General features: G+C 39.5%; 2 protein-coding genes across 7 annotated transcripts in view; one reads left to right on the top strand and one right to left on the bottom strand.

Moving 5' to 3' along the window:
* Positions 1 to 7163: 7163 nt before the first annotated feature.
* On the bottom strand, positions 7164 to 16518 carry LOC111862071 (coiled-coil domain-containing protein 97). Of its 4 annotated transcripts, none has more exons than XM_023847150.2 (5): positions 16441 to 16518; positions 15783 to 16217; positions 12370 to 12545; positions 9170 to 9523; positions 7164 to 8072 (listed from the first exon to the last, which is right to left on the bottom strand). In XM_023847150.2, the coding sequence occupies exons 2-5, from the start codon at positions 16188 to 16190 to the stop codon at positions 7865 to 7867; spliced, it is 1146 nt and encodes a 381-aa protein (XP_023702918.1). In that variant the 5' UTR covers positions 16191 to 16217; positions 16441 to 16518; the 3' UTR covers positions 7164 to 7864. The 4 variants fall into 4 exon arrangements, with proteins under 4 accessions (XP_023702918.1, XP_023702917.1, XP_033606429.1 ...); XM_023847149.2 differs by having other exon boundaries at positions 16427 to 16506; XM_033750538.1 differs by having other exon boundaries at positions 15783 to 16238; positions 16427 to 16460.
* A 246-nt stretch (positions 16519 to 16764) lies between these two features.
* The window catches only part of LOC111862070 (multidrug resistance-associated protein 7), a 58011-nt gene continuing 52361 nt past the window's right edge, over positions 16765 to 22414 (top strand). For all 3 annotated transcript variants that reach the window (XM_023847146.2, XM_023847145.2, XM_023847144.2), the window contains exons 1-2: positions 16765 to 16844; positions 20614 to 21306. In XM_023847146.2, the coding sequence (XP_023702914.1) occupies positions 20631 to 21306 (676 nt within the window). In that variant the 5' untranslated portion in view covers positions 16765 to 16844; positions 20614 to 20630. The remainder of the gene's footprint in view (positions 16845 to 20613; positions 21307 to 22414) is intronic.

Genomic DNA, 22414 nt, shown 5'->3' with positions numbered 1-22414 from the left:
TAGTTTGCTGTCCATACTAATACAGGTATTGTAGGCCTGCCTTCGAATAAGTTAGGATTACTCCGGTATTTCTCTAAAACCAATACCTCTATCAAGTCCTGTTCGACGCTACAAAATCTCTGCGGTTGAACAGCCTCATATATATTAGTATAACTGACCAAATAATGCAAATGGTAGTTGCTCAGTAAATCAATAAATATTGTATTTGTACGGAATACAAAATTTTACCATCGTATTCAAAAGAGCTTGCCACTGAACTGTATTTTGCGCCAGCTTTCCTCTTAGATACTTTTCAATATTATGCTCACCATCAGATTAAGGATTCCTTAATGGTATCCTCGTTTCTGATAAAGACTTTATATTGAGTTCTGTCGTCTTGGATATGACATCGTGGAGTCCGTTAAAGTCAACCGATGTTTTGGAGGGAAATTTATGTTGCCTAGAGGTGGAGGCGGTCTGTTCCTCGGAAATATCGGTAGACTTTCTACTAACTACACGGCGTTATACCTCAGAAGACAGAACACTTCACAACTACCATTGCAAGAACCTTAAATTCTAAAAGAAGTTACGTGCATATTTCATCTCCTGCAACATGTTACATGTCATGTCCATCTCAGTTTCCTTCGTTAATTGCTCCGTTGATATTAGGCGAAGAGAATACATGATAATATTTCTCATTATATACTGTCCACCATTATCCTTTCAGTATCTCTCTCCATTCTCTTCAGTACGCTGTTCTCAGACCGACTTCATGTTCCTCGCCTATACAGAGTTATAAACAAACTCCGTCGCCTGTAGTCCGCAAGTAAACTATACCGACCGAGCGACCGCCGCTTGTTGGCGAAGTTAGCTCCAACTTTACAGGGGATAGAGGATGTGTCGTGGTCAGCGCAATGAATCTCCAAGGCCGTTAATTTCGGTTTTCTAGACCGGAGCCGCTACTTTTCCTTTCAAATAGCTCCTCAGTTATCATCACGAGGCTGAGTGGAACCAGACCCACTACTTCTCAGAAAATTTGGTAGCGCCGGGAATCGAACCCGGAACCTCTGGATCTGTAGCCAGGAACTCTGACCACTAGACCAATTATTCTTTTGTATATGTCAACTTTTATGTTTCTGATTGGATATTGGAAGACAAAATATTTTGAACTGAATTATCCCCGAATAAAATCTGCTTTTAATTTTTATCTTTGCGTAATCAAAGTTAGGCACATGAATAAATTAAGAGCAGATTAAATTCGGGGACAACTACTTGTTACGTTTCTGTTCAAAATCTGATTGAGAGTCGAGATCGGTCAGTCGGTATAGGGACGGGCTATGGGGCTGGACGGACAGGGGTCGATTCCCAGTAAGGGAAAAAGACTTTTTTTGTACTTCACTGCGAGAGGCTGGCTTTGGGACACATCCATCCTTCTATCAAATTGGTACTGGGGCTCTTTCCCCGGGACAAGGACACCGAGGAGGTGAATCTGACAAAATCTTAATTAATCAGAGACACTTTTTAACATTATTACATTCGCAATTTTTATTTCTTACTGTCATTCCCAAATACATTACATTTTTTACATTTTCGGGTGATTTATTATCCATCTTAATATTATGATTTCGTCCTGCGTTCAGGTGACAAGGCAGTTTTCTCTGTGCTTTATTCTAGACGAACCTCCTTATCAACAGCTGGCAGCGCTCTCTGTTTTAGTTAAGGTATGTATGTTTACCGCTCAACAAATGAACACCATCAGCATACTCGTAAGATACAACAGAAGTTGGCGTGCCCCACCCACTCCCCATCCGTTCCGAGGTTCTCGAACTTCCCTCCTGGTCTATTGGGGAAGATAAAAAAACGATAAGGCATAACCTTATTTCAGACCATCTTGAATATGAAATACATCAGATAAATATTTATCTACTTGGACCTGAAATTGTTTTCTATTAAACACATTCTAATTTGTTCAACTACGTTAGTAAGTAACTAAAATATTTTACAATATTTCTGTCCTCATTGATCCCTAACCTTTTATGAAGTACATAAATATGTGATGAACCATTTCATTTTCCTCTCATGTGTCTCCAGTATCTGACGAATACAAAATATCTGACCAGTAATCGAAATACGGCCGGTCACGGTAGCCGAGCGGTCTAAGGCATGCACTGTCTTCGCTCGCTTGGAAACCGGGATCGTGGGTTCGAATCTCACTCAGGGCATGGATGTTTAGTTTGTGTGTGTGCGTTTTTCTGTGTTTGTGTACAGGTAGAGACCTTCCGACGAGCTGATCACCCGCCCAAGGAGTCCTACCGAATGTGTAAGATCTAGAAAAACCGAAGTGAACGGAGAAGTTCATGGAGGTAGGCCTAGGCCCAACGGGGATGTAGTGCCAATTAAAAAAAATCGATACATGACATTAAAATACACACTCATGATCGCCAATAATTTTATCTACATATGAAGTTAGCCTTGAGAGAAGAATATTGTACACCAATCAGTGTGTAGTTCATAACAGTAAAATTCTCGGTAATTACTCTAGAGGTCACACATTTTTATGAATTGGTAACTTAAATAGATTTCCGCTAATCTATCAATTCTTCCTTGTTCCTAACATAATTAACCTTTAAAGACCGATTTTTTCCAAACTAAATATAAAAATTCAGTTCGTACCTTACAGGAAACAAATTGCGTCTCCGCTACAAGGACCAACCGGTTAATGCTGTTTAGGAAAACATTCGATACTTATTGTGAGAACCATATTAAACACACAAAGACACTGTGTGGGCAGAATGCAGAATTCTAGTATGTTAAACCAGGTCTTGCATATAGTAACCATTAGGCTTTAAAAGGTTAATAAGACTGTGGATCTCATGCTATGTTTCATCTCTTGCTTGGATCAGTTTTACCAGAATTTAATCAATATCTGACGATTTATAATACCTTTCAAATGTCAAATAGCAATTTCACCTTCCAAAAATCTAGGCTCTGGTACTAGTGGCTCCGCCGTATGTATTTCAGTGTAACTCTGTTAGCCACATTTACACTTACACTGCACGCAGACACACACCCACAGACGTACCTAGTGAGATACTGAAATTACGAGTACACCAATGCCTGTGTTGCGAGATTAAGCTGTTTACTAACACCGAAATAACGTACGAATAGTTGACCGTGAACCTGGTCCTGTCGCATCTGAGTAGGTCTCGGAACGCAGAAGCCAAACGGTCATCGCGATGCTTGAACGTGTCTTGGTTACTACGCGCTTATTTTGTTAATCAGTTTTTTTGCCACTCGGTTGAGTTGCCATGGCGTCTCTACTGCCAGTTTACTTTCTCTTAGTGACCGACGCTGATGCCCTAGTTCTCTTCTACATAATCGCCAAGCTCAACACTGCTTCCTGTCTGCTGCTATAGTAATTACCTTGTTGCGAATCAAGACCTATGACATTCTTTACAGTTTCCGGTTTCTTGTCTGTATTAGGCCGACTAGAGCATTAAGAGCATTAAGAGGCCCAGTGTCAGGCTCCATCCCACATCCCGACTTTCTTAGGTTATCGTTAACCTTCTGCATGGCCACGCCATGGCTCAAGCAGTTAGTCGCTGGCTTCCCACTGCGGCGGCCCAGGTTCGATCCCGGGGTCTGGTCAAGTGGGATTTGTGGTGGACAAAGTGGCGCTGGTTTTCTCCGAGTACTTCCGTTTCCCCTCCCAATCTTCATTCCCCCAGATTCTCCATCATCATAATCACCCAGGGCAGGCTTACAATAGGACCATCAGTGGCCGCCGTGCCGAGTGCACCCAGTTGGACTCCACCCCCCACTAAGCGAATTAAAAAAGAAAAAAAAGCTTCTGCATGCTGCGCACGAAATTGTTCATGTTGACAAGTATCTGGCTGAAGACGACCGGTAGGCAAAGGTTTCCCGCCTGTTTTTGTTAGTTGCATTTGAATTATTTGTTTTTTTTTAGTGATAGACGTTATACCTTCACATAAAGTTATGGTCATGTAAAATATATTTAAATAACAACCAGTATGGAAATGGTTAAGAGAAAAATTAGAAAGCTGTAAGTGGAAAGCGTGTCAGTTTGTCCGTGAAAATATTTTCATCAACATTTTACATTAATAAGACGATGGAGAAAATTGCATAATGAGGAAATTAATAATTTATACGTTTCATCTAATATTGTTAAAGTAAAAAAAAAGACGGTAAAGTTGTCCCTGTGCTTAACTAATTAAGCATTACGCCATGAAGGCGTATGGGGGAGTGGATGTATACATCCACATTTTCTTGACCTCGGCACTAGTTGCAGGCGAGTGATGAGCTTCACGCCCCGGGGAAAGATCCCCCAGTACCCACTGGTTAGAAGGTTTGGTAGACCCCAGAGTCGGTCTGGACGACGTGGAGAAGAGAAAATTCTTGACCCTACCGGGGCTCTAACTCCGACCACTCGGTCGTCCAGCCCGTAGGCAGTCGCTACACCAGCTACACTCTAATACTGTTAGGATGATTAAATCTGGGTACATGATGGACAGGATATATAGCACGCAGGAGGTAAACAGAATTGCATACAAGCTTTTGGTCGGAGCATTTCAAGTGAAGAAACAAGTCGGGAGACATAGGAATGGATTTGCATCGAAAGATACCACGTGTCAGCGTTGTCAGCAGAGCAAACTACGGGCATATAGTGTCGAAAGACAGGGTGGTTAGCGGTAAAAAAAGATGAGGCATTTTTGCGCCATTTGCTTGGAGGAACTGAAGAAAGTCACGAAAATTCTCAGCCAAGAAACCTGGCGTCCGGGTCGAGATTCTAATCAGGCCTCTCTCTAACACGCATCAGCAGCGGTACTGCTTCAGCCAATTTACTAGCTGAAATAATAACCTTCAGTGATACATTATTGATTCAGTATTGAGGGGGTGGGTTTCCCCATGCACCGCGACTGATAGTCTATTGTACATCCCCCTTTTAATTTCTACCGTCTCCATCCCCTACCGATACTGGTGCTCGATATCAGCCCCTTTCTGCCAGCGAGGTTTCTACCCTCTACTTGGCAGTGGTATCTAATAATTAGTCTCTTTCTGTCAGCGAGGTTGTCCCTCCTCTGGTAGTGGTACCTAATACTTCCCCATCTATCGGAGGCATTGGAAACTATTTGGGCGGGTAACTTTTTGGCCTAATTTAGCTCAGAGGCCTCCTAGAGGCATGAAGTTCTTTTACGTGCCGTAAATCTACGACACGCCCTTAAAAATTCCACGATCTCTGCCGGATTTGAACCCGCATACCTTGAGTCATGAGGTGGGAACGTTACCCCTAGACTACGGAGGCCGCTAAATAATAACCTTATTATAAGTGATCTTAAGTATATAAGTCTTTACAGTTTATACCAGCGCTATCTGGCTTGGGGCTGTGTCCAGACACTGATCCTTTGTGAACGCGTAGAAGGAAATTCCTTCGATATGAAGTAAGAAGTTAAGAAATGTAGGCATACACATTGTGTGACAATTCTTGTGTTTGTTCGCCTTTATTTATCACAAAAGCCGCAGAATTCACGTGAAAACTGTGCTGGGCATAACGTGTATCTTCACTCCTGTCTAAAAGTTGTATTTGAAACATTTTTCGTACAGATAAATACTTAGCGACTTAACATTGCGGCAGTGCAGGGCACACTTGACATGCGGAACAATACATACTTGTATATCTTCATGTAAACTGGAATCAAAAGTGAATATGAACACACATTGTATTAAAAATACATCCCTATCAATTTCACGAAAATTCATTCAGTGGTTTCAGAATAACTCCCCCTTAAATCCAGCTTTGGATGTAACGCAGTATAGTCTGATAGACAGGTACTGAGGTACCAATGGCTCGAAGTATGCTGCCTCCAACTTCAGATACTCCTACACCCTGAAGACTGAGGTATCAGATCCCTCTGAAACACTGTTACCCATCTACCAAATTACACAGCATCATATCCCAGAAGGCAGGTATCTTCACAGTGAGAACATCAAATCCAACATAGCCTAACCTAGTCCACACTCACACACTACTTCCCCCAAATCCATTTAATATCCTCTCTCCATACATAGCTATCTCTTCCCTCAAGGTTTTTCAGCCAGAATTTTATTAAAATTTCTAATATCCTACATGAATCACATATCTCATATACATATTGGTTTTGGAAATTCCAGCAAGTAGGTTTGCCTGTATCTTTGAGTATTCATTTGCTAACAGATAATGATTAATAACAATCACTGGACATTTACTCCATAAACAAGTATATGGGATTACTAGGTACAAGAAAAGCACATTGATCCTTTCAGTTCCTCAGACTCGGCAGATCACAGAAATCATGTTATACAGTTTGCCTCTGCAACACACATGTTCTGGCTATGGAGTTTTGTCTTTAGAGAAATTATAAAACATGACCATAAAATTCAAGATAGGGATCATGATTTTTTTTTAAATTTGCTTAGTGGGGGGTGGAGTCCAACTGGGTCCACTTGGCACGGTGGCCACCGATTGGCCGGGGAAACCGAAGTTCTCGGAGAAAACCTGCCTGAGCGCCACTTTGCCCACCACAAATCCCACTCAATCCAAGCTCACAGACACTGTTGGGATCATTTATGGAGTTTGCTAGATCTTAACAGAAAATTTGATCATATGCCAGATTGCTCATTCATCATGACAACATGCCCGCCCACATGTCCATGAAAACTACAGAGTTTGTGACTAACAACATGGTTATCTTTCCCCATCCTCCTTACTTGCTGGACTTAGCCCCTGTGGTTCTGCTTTGTTTTCCAAATTGAAAATGAAACTGGAGGAACAACATTTTGAAACAGTGTCTGACAGCCAAAGGGAATCATAAGCATTACTCAACAGCATTAAGGAAAATGACTTCAATGGTGCTTTTGAAGCATGGAAAAAATGATGGATTGATGAACAGATTTATTGAACAGACACCAGTCATAACTACAAATAATTATAACACTTTGAAAGGTTACTGGCACAATAACACATAAAGTAGCGTCTTCAACAACTTCCACTCTTAGATGATCCTTTTATGAATTCAGTGAGCAGGTCTGTACCCAGACTCCTCTCCTCTGTCTTGTTCTCAGACTGGGCTTGTACTACTCAGTAGGACTCTCCAGTCTATCTCTTCACTAGCCCGTCTTCTCTTCTCTTCTGTATTCCCTCTCTGGTCAATTCTCTTGACCTAAGGTAGTTTACACCAACTAGATATGGAACACTCCTGCAACCATACACTTTGTTTTTGCAGTTGTCATCAAAATGTGTCTTGTGTCTTTCATTGCTGTGTGAACACTCTTTACTTAGTGGTTGTAATGGAAACTTTTCTGTACCTGTTGCCCAGGAATCCATGTCTCTGTCATAACCTCGGAGACATGTTTCAACAAGCAGTTATCTAGCAATGGATTTACATGTCACAAATATAGGTTTGTTTATGTACTCAAAAAGACAAAGAAATTGCAATGAGCTGGACAACAGCCAGATCAGCAAATGAGGTGTGTACAGAATTCTGCAAGGAATAAACATAACAGCCAAAGGAGATGTGAGGATAATATTGAATAATCTTAAAATGGGTTGTAAGAATGTGATGCAACAACAAAACATTCAGGATTAAGATCACCGGGTGATTTCAGTATTAGTATTACTGAACCTGTCAGTTAAATTATACCCTTAAGCTACTGGGCTATTATATATTTTGTAGTTCACAGTACTATACAACAGATTTTAGAGTTTAAGGTCTAAGGATCTTCTTGTATTACCTTTGAATTGCTGACTTTGTTGTTGTTTAGAGCTTAAAAAGTGGAGTAGGAAGCAGGAAAAACAGAGGAAATACATATTACACTGTAATATAAACATCTACAGCATGATACTGAAATTTTCTGCTAAATCGCTAGGAGTGGAATCAGGTTTCAAGTTCTTCATATATACATCTAATTCATCTTCTTCTTCATCAGATTCCTGTTCAATGGCAACAAGCTCAGGGGTTTCAGAATCAAAATACTTCTCTTCTTCATCTTGTGATCTCAGTGCCAGGCACTCATATTCTGGATTCAAGTCTACCTGACTGGAAACACAAATGGAGACAAACAGGATTAGAAATTAAGGTCTGACAACATCATCCTCTACAAACAAAAAAAACAAATTCCATGGCCTGTAGTCTGCAAGCAAACTATACCGACTGAGCGACCGCCGCTTGTCGGTGAAATTAGTGCCAAATTTAGTGGATACAGGGTGTCGCATGGTCAGTGCAATGGATTTCTTTTTATTGCTACTGGGGTGGGAGTAAGTCCTTTCTACTGTGGCCACTTCTGGCCTATTGTACCACCGGTGCAATGGATCCCCACGGCCGTTAATCTCGGTTTTCTAGACCGGAGCCACTATTTCCTTGAAAGAGCTCCTCAGTTATCCTCATGAGGCTAAGTGGACCCCATACCAGACCCACTACTTCTCAGAAAATCTGGTAGCACAGGGAATCAAACTCGGGACCTCTGGCCACTAGACCACAGAGGCGGTCCATCACCTTCTGCACACTTCCTTATAAGAACCCTGTGTTGACTCAGTTACAGTTCATGTCATCACATCCTATTTCAATAACACTAATTATCTACTAAAAACTGTATCCCAAATGGGCTCTCACCTTGCAATTTTCCAACTAAAATTTTGTGTGCATTTGTTCCATATGTTCCACATGCCCACTTTGTCTTAATGCTGATGATCTAATTAGTGTAAGTTAATTCTCTCAATAATGGCAAAAGCTATGAAATGCCAGTCCCATCACTGACTTTACTGCAGTGAGCCATTTGTATCCACAAGGAAAATGAAAGACTTCTACCATACTGGGGTACCTTCAAACATACTGCATAAGCAGTTGTGAACAGCTGACACGGGGTGGTCCTCCAGGTTGGGGGCTAACATATATATAATTTTAGTGCCCCATAAAGACATTTATTATTATATTATAATAACCTTTAGATGTAGTAAAAATTAGATTTATATACTGTTATTTGTACTGCATAATGTAAAAATAAATGGAGGATCGGTGCTAGGAAATCCCACTGCTGTTTCAAGATATACATTTTCATTTTCATATGTGGAATTTTCACCATCCACTTTGCTGGTTGAACAGTCATATGAATATCAATATATTTCCAAAAAACTAACCTGTAGTCAAATTCTTCATCCCTTCCTTCCAAAAAACTGCGATACATGTTACTAACAAATTCTTCTCTCAGCAAATCCTTCTCTTTTCCTGACATATATACGTATTTTCTTTTCCTAGTCGAAGATGAACAACTTCCACTTCCTTCATCATGATTCTCTTGATCATCGCAAGATCCACTTTCAGTTCTGTGTTCACTTTCACTATTTTCATCTTCATAATCATCATCCTCTGCTTCCTCTTCATCACTTGTGTCCATCTCTTCCACTGCGCCATCCTCGTCATCCTCCTGCTGTTTTCTCAAGCACAGCATCTGGTCTCTTTCAATCTGTGCCAACAGCAGATTCACCCAAGAACTGTAGGCAAAACAGCCATATTAAGTTTTCATAATTTCTTAAACTAAACAGAATACAATGAAATAAAGGAATTTTGGTGAACTTAACAGAGGGAGTATAGGAGTTCTTTAACCTACTGCTCATTAGCAGTCTCCAAGGCCTGATCAGCTGATCTGCTGAATCCATACCATGTCTCTGTGGTATTTCAAATTTCAGTCTTAGATCGAGCTAGTACTTAATCCTGTCATAAAGAGATTGTATCTTTGACTCCTGCATATTTCTTTGATCAAGTAATGCACTTTACTTAAAAATGTATGGAGGCACATGGTAGAGTAGTTGGTTGAGACACTATGCTACAAGCCGGAAGGTTGAGGGATCAAGTACCGATGAGGTGGATTTTTTCAATTTACCTAATCCTTCCAGATGCACTATGGCCCTGGGATCGGCTNCCATAGTGCAGCTGGAAGGATTAGGTCAGTTGAAAAAAATCCAATGACCTCATTGAACACGCAACTGGCACGTAAGGCTGACAGCCTTACCATCATCTGTGAGCTGATTGTCTAGATAATGTGGGACCCTCAACATCTCACAACCCTATGAGTCTCCGTGGCCTGTTACACGGATAGCTTTACGTTCTTTTTACTTATAACTTTACACCAAAGAACATCCCAAAAATAAGATAACACTGCAACACAAGGACTTGCTGCCACTTACATGAAGCAGCATGGACAAGGACGGTGCCATTAATAGAACTTTTTAAGTATTTCAAATTAAAGGTGCCAGTACATACAAAACTGGCACTATCTGATAATGTAGAATTATCATTTAATTTTCAATATTTAATGTTTCAAAAGGTCTTAACCCTTTAAGGCGCAGTGGCAACTATAGTGACACTTGATTTAATGTTAAAAGCTTTGGATTTTTCCCCATAAAAGTGTATTTATGCATCTGACATTATTTTCAAAACAAACAGCATGAATTAGTGGGTCTCTGTAATGGAGATAGTTTGGACTAAACTTTGCACCTATAGTAGCTGGGGAAATGTGCAGGAGCATAAGCGTGTGTTGTCACTACCCACTGTGCCCAGCTAGCATTCTCAACAGAGCCTTGAAGCCAAGTATAGAACAGTACAGTACTTTCTGTGAGACAGGAACAAAATATGTAAATATGAAGTTTATCTAAATATTAAAAGGATCAGAACTCAAATTTATTGAAAAACACATATTTACAGGAAAACATGTTTTAATGCTCAGAAATACAACAAATCTGCAGTGATAAGAACTAGCTTTATCTAGCAGCTGTTGAGAATAAGCTTTTCTTATCCTGAAAAGAGACTGAACCACCCCTTAAAACATGGCTTAATTACACAATGTGATATGTCCAAATTATCTGTTTCTCCATCAGTGGTCCCTTCCTCTATTTGTTGTAGAATCTGATTTGATATGTACCTTCTGGATAAAGTCATATTATTATTTTATGTTTAAATTCTCAGAAATTGTTTAAATTTCTTTCTAAAATTTCTAGGGAAGAATTATAGGAGTTCAAAGTTGGCATTACTTCATATTAAGTGTTAAGGTACTACAGTCTTATTAAAACTGTATGCCTATCCAAATTATTTTATTTTTATGATGTACTCCAATCATATCATAAAATTAACACAAATGAAATGAACTCAAAAGCTAATATTATTTTATATATCTGTTCTCTCTGATAGGATTTCTTACATAACCAGGAAAATTTTACTGAGGGACTAAACATTCTAATCATTGTGCTAACACAGAGCAACAAGAATATCAGTATTCTTATGCCAAAAACCATCTGTCATAAAAACTCCATGGCTTGTAGTCATCAAGCGAACTATACTGACCAAGCAACCGTTGCTTGTCGACGAAGTTAGTGCCAACTTTTGCGGATAGAGGGTGTCGCGTGGTCAGCGCAACAGATCCCCACAGCCATTAATGTCGGTTTTCTATAGTGGAGCCGCTATTTCCTTGAAATAGTTCCTCAATTATCCACATGGGACTGAGTGGACCCTGTTCCAGACCCACTACTTCTCAGAAAATCTGGTAGCCCCAGGAATCGAACCAAGGACCTCTGACAATGAGACCACAGAGGCGGTCAAAACCATCTGCCATACTTAATGAAATCTGAGGTTCTCATGACCAGACTATGAAACCTGCCATCCTCTGGGATGTGACACCCTAATCATCATAGTCTGCCAGACTAAACGTAGTCACATCCCAGAGGACAATAATCTTCATTGCTATACTTAGGGTTTGTACTTTGTCTGAAGTCCATGACTTGGGGCACTTTCTTGGTTTCCAGTACATAAGGCAGTCTGCGATAGAAGTTAATGGATGGACAAATGGAATAAAGAATAGTTTTCTGGTAGTACACAATAGCATAACATACAGGTTCCTTATTTTTATACATCACAATAATATAAAGAATCAGAAGACAAGAAAAGATGCAAATACATAACTGACTTTAAATTAAGTACTGTACAATAAAGACTCAGCCATGTTGGAGGCTCTCACGCATGAAAATTAACACTGCCCTTTCCTTACATTTTAAAGGTACAGCTTTCTGTAGGATCTGATGTTCTCACAGCAGTGGTTATGAAGATTATAACTCTGTACTACTTTCTGTCAAAAGACATTCAAAATATTGCCCTTCATGCAGACATTAGTTACATTTGATTCTTGGCACCTTTCTTTCTATAAAAAGAAGACTGATTATGACTATGTAAATAATGGGAACATAAAAATCTCTTTCCTAAGAACAGCTAAATGTTATATTCTTGCTTAATTCAGTACCCTTTCATACATAAAGATTATACACCTTTAACTATAATTCATTAGACATACTTGATATCTTTCATGTCTGCATTCCTTCTGTCTTCAACTTCTGTTTCTGTGAGATACTGCCCAACCAACTGCTGATACAAGAGTGGGTTCCTCTGCTTCATCTCCTTCTCACTAAAGTAAATTCCCTCTTTCACCAACTTTTTTAATGCTTCAAAGCGCCGATTTTTGACATCTATCTAGAAATATATGATTAATTATGAGCACTGAATTTACAGTACCTTCTATAATGATATCTAGAATGATGTAAGATAGCTCAGTCAATAAAGTGATTGCCTAGAGCCTGTACAACTGGAATTCAAACCCTAGCCATGGCTGGGAATTTTACCTTTCCCACCACATTGGGAATGGATCATCCGGCTTCTTATCTGGTGGGAATGTGCCTCTTAATCTGAGGGTAAGAGGGTGTGAAGCTTTAGTGCACACATCTTCTGGGAAACTTTATCTTTTAAATTTATACATATTGAGGGCATTGATTTCCTGTATGGTACCTGGATATTTTATTTCAATTGCATGGCATTCATGAACAGAAGCTGTGGCAGACATTATTATATTGTCCACCCACCTATGCCTTGGTCTTCCCAGTGGTCTCTTTCCTTCTGGTTTTCGTATCCTATACATATTCCTTGGCTCCCCTACATGCTATATGCCCTGCCCACCTCATCCTCCTTGACTTGATCATTCTAATTATACTTGGAGAAGAGTACAAGTTATGAAGCTCCTCATTATGCAGTTTTCTCCAACCTCCTGTCACTTGATCTCTCTTCAGTCCAAATATTCTCCTCAACACCCTTTTCTCAAACACCCTCAGTCTATGTTTCTCCCTTAATGTCAGACACCAAGTTTCACACCCATACANTCTTTATGGTATCTACATTATCACCCAGTAGATTCACATCATTGGTATAGGCCAACAGCTGATGTGTCCNCTCTGTGTTTACTTCTAGACCAACCTCTGTACTTGCGTCAATTAAAGTTAGTGTGTTTTTCTTTATGGTATCTACGTACATTATCACCCAGGAGAGTCACATCATCAGCATAGGCCAACAGCTTATGTGTCCTGTTTAATTTCAGTCCCACCTGGTTTCCCTGGACCTTCCTAATTGCATATTCTAAAGCAAAGTTGGAAAGCAGTTACGATAAAGCATCTCCTTGTTTTAGACCATTCTGGATAAGAAATTTATCAGACAAATATTTACATACACGGACTTTACTATACATTTCGTTTAAACACGTTTTAATCAACCTAACTAGTTTCATGGTTATCACAAATTCTATCAGAATATTTAAAGTAATTCCTTCCTAACTGAATCATAGGCTTTCTTGAAGTCTATGATTAGCTGATGTACTGTTTCATTGTACTCCCATTTTTTTTCCAATATCTGACGAATGCAAAAGATCTGATCTGTAGTTGATCTGTTATGTCGAAACCCACACTGATGATTCCCAATAATTTGATCTATATATGGACTTAACCTTGAGAGAAGAATATTGGATAAAATTTTGTATGAAGTTGATAGCAGTGATATCCCCTGATAGTTACTACAGTCAGTTTTATCACCCTTCTTGTGAACTGGTACAATAGTAGACTCCTTCCACTGATCAGGCAATTTTTCCTTATGCCAAATAGAAGTAATTAGATTGTGGATCTTAGCATGTAATATTTCACCTTCTGCTTGAATAAGTTCTGCCAGAATTTGATCACTACCTGGTGATTTATACAGTTTCAATTTTGCAACAACAATTTCAACCTCAGAAGGGCTAGGATTACATACTAACGGCTCAGCTGTATGGATTTCTGTCTGCCTAACATCACTGACCCTCTGTACATTCAATAAATGAGAGAAGTAGTTCCTCCACCTATTCAAAATGTTGTAGGAATCTGCAAGCAGATCACCATTCTCATCCTTCACTAAGTTACTGCTAGGCTGGTAACCCCTCTTAAAGTCATTTATTCCTCTATACAGGTCTCTAATGTTCTTGTTCTTACTGTTCATTGCAAGCTCATCAATTTTGTCTTTCAGATATTTCCTCTTTTTGTTCCTGAAATGCATGCTGGTTTCACATCTTATATTGTTCAGATTATCCCCATTTAACTCGCTTGGATCCTGTAACCATTGCAATTTGGCCTGCTTTCTTTGATCTAATAATTTTGAGCATCCTTCATGGAACCATGGCTTATGCTTCTTCGGTTCACAATAACTTAGACTCCCTTTGGCAGACATTTTTATGTTCTCATAGTTTCCCAAGCTTTATTAACATCCACCTCAGTGTCCAAGTTCTCCAAAGCCGCAAACCTATTTGAGATATCAACACAACACTGCTCTTTACCCTCTACCTCATTTAATTTCTTGAGATTGAACCTCTCCATATAAACTGTGTGTGTTGTTTGTTTGCTCACTGCCAATCTTTCCCTAACCTTTGCCACCACCAGGTAGTGGTCAGTATCACAATCTGCTGCCCTGAATGATCGGACATCAAGTATACTTGAATGCCATCTCCTGTCTATCAAAATATGGTCTATTTGATCGTGTATCTCCCATCAGGAGATGTGAAGAGTTGTTAGCCCCACGCCCAACCCCCAAGCTGGAGGATCACCATTTGTTGGCTGTCCACGACTGCTTATTCAATATATTTGCAGCTTCCCTTCAAAACTGGAGGGCATCTCTTCCATCTGCTACCTGAGGACATGCCATGCCGTGGTGACAAGGGACCCACCTAACATGGATCAATATGTGATTACTGTATAAATTATTATTTTCAGAGTCATCTATGTAAGTGAAATGGTACATTTACATTTACATTTACATTTACATTTACATTTACATTTACATTTACATTTACATTTACATTCATGGATCCAATTGTCTTCCTGTAGGGCTTGATATAAAACATGTCACACATTACAAATTCATGACTACACATCACACATCCTTGGTCCAATAAAATATATAATCAGGCCTCACGCAGACAGCACAAGTTGTCCAGACAACACATATAGACCATGGAGAAACCACTGTCAAATTCACATCTTGCCATTCCATGCACATTGGTCAGCCATATCATCAATACAGTTTCATTATAACATATTAAAATTCATAACATGGATGTCATACATACTAGCACTTACAAGCAAGTCTCAACAACATGTAATACAAGCACACAGACCATTTATTAACTCTTAACATTTGAGCCCCTCACACGCTCGACAAATTTGCCTATAGAGTAAAATGAGTTACTTTGCAAATAATGCAGTTTATATAAGAATGCAGCATTAAAATGTCTACACATTTATTGGGACATTTATATCTGACATCTTTATATCCTGAGTGACATTCATGTCTCATGAAAATAAGGTACAGCAAGGAAAGCCAGTTTCTTAAGTTTGTAACCAATAGCCATTCCAAGTGCCTTACCTCATTTGTGCTTTTGCAGTGAAACCGTCGTAACTGTTTCAAATGAAAAGTAACTTCATAATTATCTGATTCGGTAAAATAATCAAGATGCTGTGCCTGTAAAAATTTTCCAAATCTTGAAAGGAACTGCCCTGGGTTACGTATCAAAATATCTTTGGCAATCTGTCGCTTTTGTTCACAACTCAATTCAGGTTCCCCTACTTGCTGGCTTTTAAAATATGCTACTTTGCTGTTCGCCAAGTGATCTAGCATTATGTTCTGAATTGATGTTTTGGAGTGGGAATCTTCTTCCATGGGAAATGGTAAGGTACCAGTTTTTATATCCTCGCAAATCTCCGTGGCATGGGAAACTGTTTCTGCCTCAGAAGCACACAGGTCAATACCCTTATCACAGTCCATTCGGTCCATTCTTTACATGAACTTCATCCACCAAACCTGTAATCGTATTTCAACATACTGAAACAAGAATATAACCTCAATGGCTCAATACCGCTCAATACTATATTCTCAGTTAAAATTTAAAACATCAAAAGCTGTCCAATCTGCACTTCCATAGTAAATGAATTACAATTAATACCATATGCATTTCAGTTATAAATAATCGATCACAAAACAAATACATGGAATATATTAAGAAACTTTACAAGAAATTTCATACTCCCATGCCATATTTGAAACGCTATAACAAATGAATAACGTAATTTCGCAGTCGCAATTAGGTCCAATCAGATCGCACTCTTAAGCCTATTAAGCGGGTATGTAACTTCTTGCTGGGAATAAGGCGTTTTGCCGAATTAGAAAAAAGTGTGGCAGCGTAAATGGTAGTAACTGTATGAACGTTGCAGAAAAAACACTAGCCGAACTAGATATCTTTGCTGTACATTTTTTTGCTGATGAGTACAGTATAAGGCACAAGCATGTGGAGTACATGTCAGCACACTGTTCTGCGTTACTCATTGCGTTTGATCATCATATGATGTAGTGCAGTTAAGGTTAGGTTAAGAAGATAAACCAGTTGTCAGGTGACAGTACAGCCAGGCTGAATAACTAGCAGCATTGAAGGTATTTATTATTATTATTATTACTATTATTAATTTTAATTTTAAGTTTTAATTTATGAGATACATACTTATACTCTTACAGATGGGCTTACTAGAGATAGTCATTCGTGTTTACTGATTATCACACTGGTAAATTACGACAGATTTTTTATGTGACACAAATATAATGAACGAATTTCAGACGAAGTTGAACATTCCTACCAAACCTGTCGTTGGTACTAAAAATTGGAATGACATTTTAGAGGCTTTACTAGCAATAACACTGTGATATTGACATTCAAACATCAGCAACTATAATGTTACAAAAAGATAAATAAGTCTGTGTTTTTTGGTGGTATCGGGTAAATATCTTTGGGTAGAATTCATTACTGTTTTTAAGGGGTTCTGTTTTGGTTTATACTCTTGAATTATCAGAGGAGAGAAGAATTGTGTTTCACTGTAGGTAAGATAAGAGAAAGTTTTCTGATATCAGAATACAAAGCCATAAAGATGTAGAGGCAGTTATAGCCTCAGAACTATGTGAAGATTAGTAGCAAATTTCACGGTAGCTGCCTTTACCCAATGTGAGGGCGCCCCAGTGTCCTTGAGTAAGAGGATGGTTGAACCCCAGGAGCCATTCTGGTTATTACAGTAAATCAGTTAAGTCCCAGTACCTCTTCTGGGAATCCAGTCATAGCTGTGCTTTTTGTGTGATAGAGATATGTATTTCCTCTTATTTTTTTTTTCAGTTACATAGTTAATTTATATTTAATGTTGGCATTGAAGTTGTTTACCCAATTTGAAGAAATCTTTGAAGTGTGAGCAGGCCATTAATGTCTTAAGAGTCCTTAACTGCTTCAGATGCTTGTGCAAAACAAAATAGCTCACTATGCAACAGAATGTTTGAAGCATTATGTCCTGTAGTCTGCTAGATGTTTAATGGCATCAATAAACTTATATCAGACTATGCAAGATAATGTCTGAGAACATGACAGTGTGCGTAGTCATTACTGTGAAGACCAAAAGTCACACAGTTACAGTACTGGTTCCTTTTCTGTGTATAAACAGTTTTTGTTACATTATCCCACTGCTCATACATTATGTTTAGTGGACTAAATTGGAGGCACACAGTAGCATAGTTGGTTGAGGCACTATGCTACAAGCTGGAAGGTCAAGGGTTTGAGTCCCAATGAGGTGGATTTTTTTTTTTTTTTCAATTCTTCCAGCCACACTATGGTCCTGTGGTTGACTCAGCCTCTAACAGAAATGAGTACCAGAAATCTTGGGGAGTAAAGGGTGGCCAGCATGTAAGGCTGACAGCCTTACTGCCATCTGTGAGCCGATTGTCGAGAGAAGATGTGGGAGCCTTGATGTCTCACAACCCTATGGGCCTTCACTGCCTGTTACAGGGATAGCTTTTTTTTTTTTGGACTAAGCTGAATGAAACAGGTTTTCTCAGAATTGCTCCAAATCCTTTGTTATTTATCTGGCCCTTCTTCCATCTTGTCACACATAAACAACAGAACTGACACAACTTAATATTCTTATCATTTTCAAATCCAGAAAGACTTTTGTGAAGGTTGTCTGGAATAAGTTATATGGTGTCAAGACTGAACTTCCTGAATATGAATAGTATTCTTTATGGAGAGGGGAGCTGTAATAGCTTAGTTTACCATTTTCATTTATTCCATCTGTTCCACGTCTTCCCATTACATGTTCCAGTACTTCATTTTCAGTTCCAACTTTGGCATTACATCTCCCATCACAATTTTTATATCCCTCTTATTACTGTCCATGACATCTCTAGATAATTGTGAATAAAATGCCTGTGTTTTTGTCAATTTTTGTTCCTTCAGTTGGGGCATAACATTGGATAAGTGTTGCATTTTGTATATGTCGTTAAAATTCTTTCATAGATTGGATACCATTCAGTGAGACTCCTTTTTGCAATTTTACTAAGTAAAAGTCCTACCCCACCAGGGCAAACAGGTCCTTCATTGTCATTACTTTCTGAATACAGAAAAGTAAATCCATTTTGGGTGGCCATTTCTCTGAAACTGCCCCATCTAACTTCACTCATGCCTAGGATGTCTAATGTACAATTTTCCATTTCTCTTCAGACTTGTTACTACTTTGTAAGGACCTTCCCATGAGGATTGAAGTTCAGGTGATTTCCCTTTCCTGTGGGCTTTATCGCCCAGCGCACAGGAAAGGGGAATCACCTAAACTTCAATCCTTGTGGGAAGGTCCATACAAAGTAGTAACCAGGATAAATGACGTGGTATACAGAATCCAGAAGAACCCTAGGTCGAGAAAATTGGTAGTACACCTGGACCGGCTCGCACCTTATTTCCACTCTGGGCAATGTTCTGACATTCAACAAACCAATTCTTGTTCTACATTTCAGGCCAAAGGTCATTTTTCCTTATGCAGTCCGGCTTTTCCTTGTCAATGTTTTGTTAATAAAATGCATTTAAGAGTAGTGGGTTAATAGCCCACTGACTCCGAATGTACTGGTGGGGCTGCAACCAAAGGCCCTGACACTGGCCCCAACAACACTGTTATCGGCCATGTAGTTTTTGTATGGCATAAGCAAGAACATTTCCTTCCTTGCTTAAAAAGTTGATTTGGTTATTCTGCCAGTACTGGGTCGCCATTTCCTCATCTATGTTAACAGGGTGCACCACTTGAAGGTGAGCTTGGCTTTTGGAGGCGGGAGGCTATACATATGTTTGCAGCATTCTCCTTTGCAGCCCACAGTATGATACAGGAGACAGTGTTGTATTTCTTGTACATTATGTAAGCGCGATTTCTCATATGGAGAAATATCTGACTAGTAGAATTTTTGTCTGGCTGGTGAATGGGTCCAACATTTGTTGATGTGTGTTCATATGTATATGCTGGCTTGCACAAACACAGAAGCATGGACTTCCAAGTGATATCCTCACATTCAGTGTATGTGTGTTTTTTTGTTTCAAATGATGCTCAGACAACTATGATATGGCAATGTAGCCATTATATCTGGTCTGGATGGAATGCCACTATCATGTTTATGTTGGTTTAGTGATAAGTTCTGTGAGTTTTTTTTTTTTGGAGGGATGGTGGATTGATGACCAAGTAGTGAACATATACCATAGCAGTTGAGTAAACAGTATAAATCAACCAATCCATTACACACAACTATAGGCCCACATTCCAGAAGATTGCTGTCTTTGGTTTAGAAATTGTTGCTAAATGTCTGAAGAATGAGTGAACTGTTACTTTGTTTATACTGTAGTGCTGTCGGTTATAACATTACATGGTCTTGTGGGTGGATTCAGGCGTTTCCAAGGTCTCCATCTGCAGGATTGATCTAGTTGCAAGATTACATGGTGTCAACTGAGGAGACCACAGTCTGAACAGTCACTCTAGGAAGACTCAAAACTTACATCAATGTGTTTAATTTATATGCAGATGAATAAGGGTTAAAAGTAAAGTATAGTAAAGCTATCCCTGTACCAGGCCGTGAAGGCCCATAGGGTTGTGCGACATTGAGGGTCCCACATTATCTAGACAATCGGCTTAAAGATGGCGGTAAGGTTGTCAGCCTTACGCGGCGGCCACGCTTGACTCCCCAGGAAAATTATTTAATTAATTCCTGGTACTCATGTCTGTTAGAGGCTGAGTGAACCCCAGGGCCATAATGTGGCTGGAAGGATTAGATCAATTGAAAAAATCCAGTGAGATGAATAAGGGTTATGCTAATCATACTTTTGAAGCTATACTTATGCCTACATGTTGGTTTGTTGCAGGTAGTTTTTAACTGAAAATGACAGCTCCAAGTGGTAGTTGGCTTCATTGGAACTGGGAAGATATGTGCGGTCCTGGTGGATTGACATTGTGGTCTGTGAAGGGCCATGATGTTGGAATCTGCTTTCAAGAACTATGCCTACAAGTGCCTGTATTTATGTTGATAGGAACAATTTCTGCATATTACTGTGGTAAACAGACCCAGTGGATTGTTCGTAGCCGAAAACAATTACAGGTGTTAGGACTGCGAGCCCTGGCAACTCTTCTCATGGCAGTAGCTGCTGCAGCAAGAATCTGCACTGCAATAGCATTAAGTCCAGGTTCTCTACAGCCAGTAGACTATTTTTTGGCTGTTGTTGAAGGAGTAACCTGGTTTGTACATCTTGGATTTATCCTAGCTTTGAGACATCATTCAGGAACATCATTACGAGGACCTTTTTCTTTGTGTGTGCTGTGGACCTTAAGTTTTGCTCTTTCTGCAATTTCCTTGCGTTCTCATATATTACTATACCATGGTGTTCCTTTGCCAGATTTATCAAAATTTGTATATATTTCCTATGGCTTCAGCATTGTAGAATTGGTTCTCCAGTGTCTTTATATGGTCACCTTGTTTCCAAGTGAGAGATCATGGAATGTTGGCGCATACGAAGGATTCGACCCGCACTTGCACAATTCTGAGAGCCAGAGTTTACTTGGTAAGTTATAAATTTATAGTTCTCTCATATTTGTTATGTGGATAAACTTAAGCGGCCTCCATAGTCTAGGGGTAACGTTCCCACCTCATGACTCAAGATACGCGGTTTCAAACCCGGCGGAGGTCGTGGAATTTTTAAGGGCGGAAAAATTCAGGGAACAAGTCCTCTGGTAGGGACTTTAAGCCGTGTGTCCCTTGTCGTAGATTTACGGCACGTAAAAGAACCTCATGTCTCTAGGAGACCTCTGAGCTAAATTAAGCAACAGTTTCCCGCCCAAGTAGTTTCCAATGCCTCTCTAGATGGGGGAAGTATCAAGGTACCGAGGGCCGACCTTGTTGGCTCAACGGGGCTGATAGCACGCACCAGTACCGGTAGGGTATGGAGACTGGTAGAATATCAAAGAGGGACGTACAATAGATCAACAACTGGTCGTGGTGCATGGGGAAACCCACCCCCTCTAATAATAATAATAATGATATGGATATACTTTAAATTGAGGATATTTCAGTCCACTCAGTGACTCTGTGTTGAAATTCCAGCTTCACCCCCTCTAATAATAATAATAATAATAATAATAATAAATATATGGATATACTTTAAATTGAGGATATTTCAGTCCACTCAGTGACTCTGTGTTGAAATTCCAGCTTCTCCCATCCTGTATAAGCCATTTGTAGACATAGAAAAGTTGTAGTTGCTGTTCACATCAGATCAAGGTATTTCCCTGAAGATCTATTCTAATACTGTTCCTGTTCTTCCAAGTGGGTGCTTCTCAAGGGATTTTTTTTTGTCAGAATTGTAAGTGCATTTATTTTTCAGAGCTAACAGATAGAGCTGCCATAAGCAGGAAGAGTTCTGTCTTCTGAGACATAACACCATGTAGTCCATGGAAAGTCAGCCACTGCTTTGGAGGAACATATTGCCTCCATCTTCAGGGTCAAAGAATGAGCAAGCACCTGCTTCATAATGGTTTCTTTTTTGGCTTATTCTTTGACACTGAAGATGGAAGTGTTAGTTGACTTTTAGTGGACTACATACCATTATATCCCAAAGCACTGAGCTCTTAATAATCACCACTGTGAAAACCTCTCTCTTCCTCTCTCCCTCT

This window comes from Cryptotermes secundus, unplaced genomic scaffold, assembly GCF_002891405.2.
Source record: "Cryptotermes secundus unplaced genomic scaffold, Csec_1.0 scaffold400, whole genome shotgun sequence".
In the NCBI taxonomy this organism is placed as follows: domain Eukaryota; kingdom Metazoa; phylum Arthropoda; class Insecta; order Blattodea; family Kalotermitidae; genus Cryptotermes; species Cryptotermes secundus.
The sequence above is the reverse complement of the archived record's forward strand: the minus strand, read 5'-3'. Positions and strand labels throughout refer to the sequence as shown.

Coding starts and splice junctions, on each gene's coding strand:
- LOC111862071 (XM_023847150.2), bottom strand. CDS start 16,190: ATGGACCGAATGGACTGTGATAAGGGTATTGACCTGTGTGCTTCTGAG. Junction 12,546..15,782: donor ACTGCAAAAGCACAAATGAG/GTAAGGCACTTG, acceptor ATATATTTCTAG/ATAGATGTCAAAAATCGGCG. Junction 9,524..12,369: donor GCAGACATGAAAGATATCAA/GTATGTCTAATG, acceptor TTTTGCCTACAG/TTCTTGGGTGAATCTGCTGT.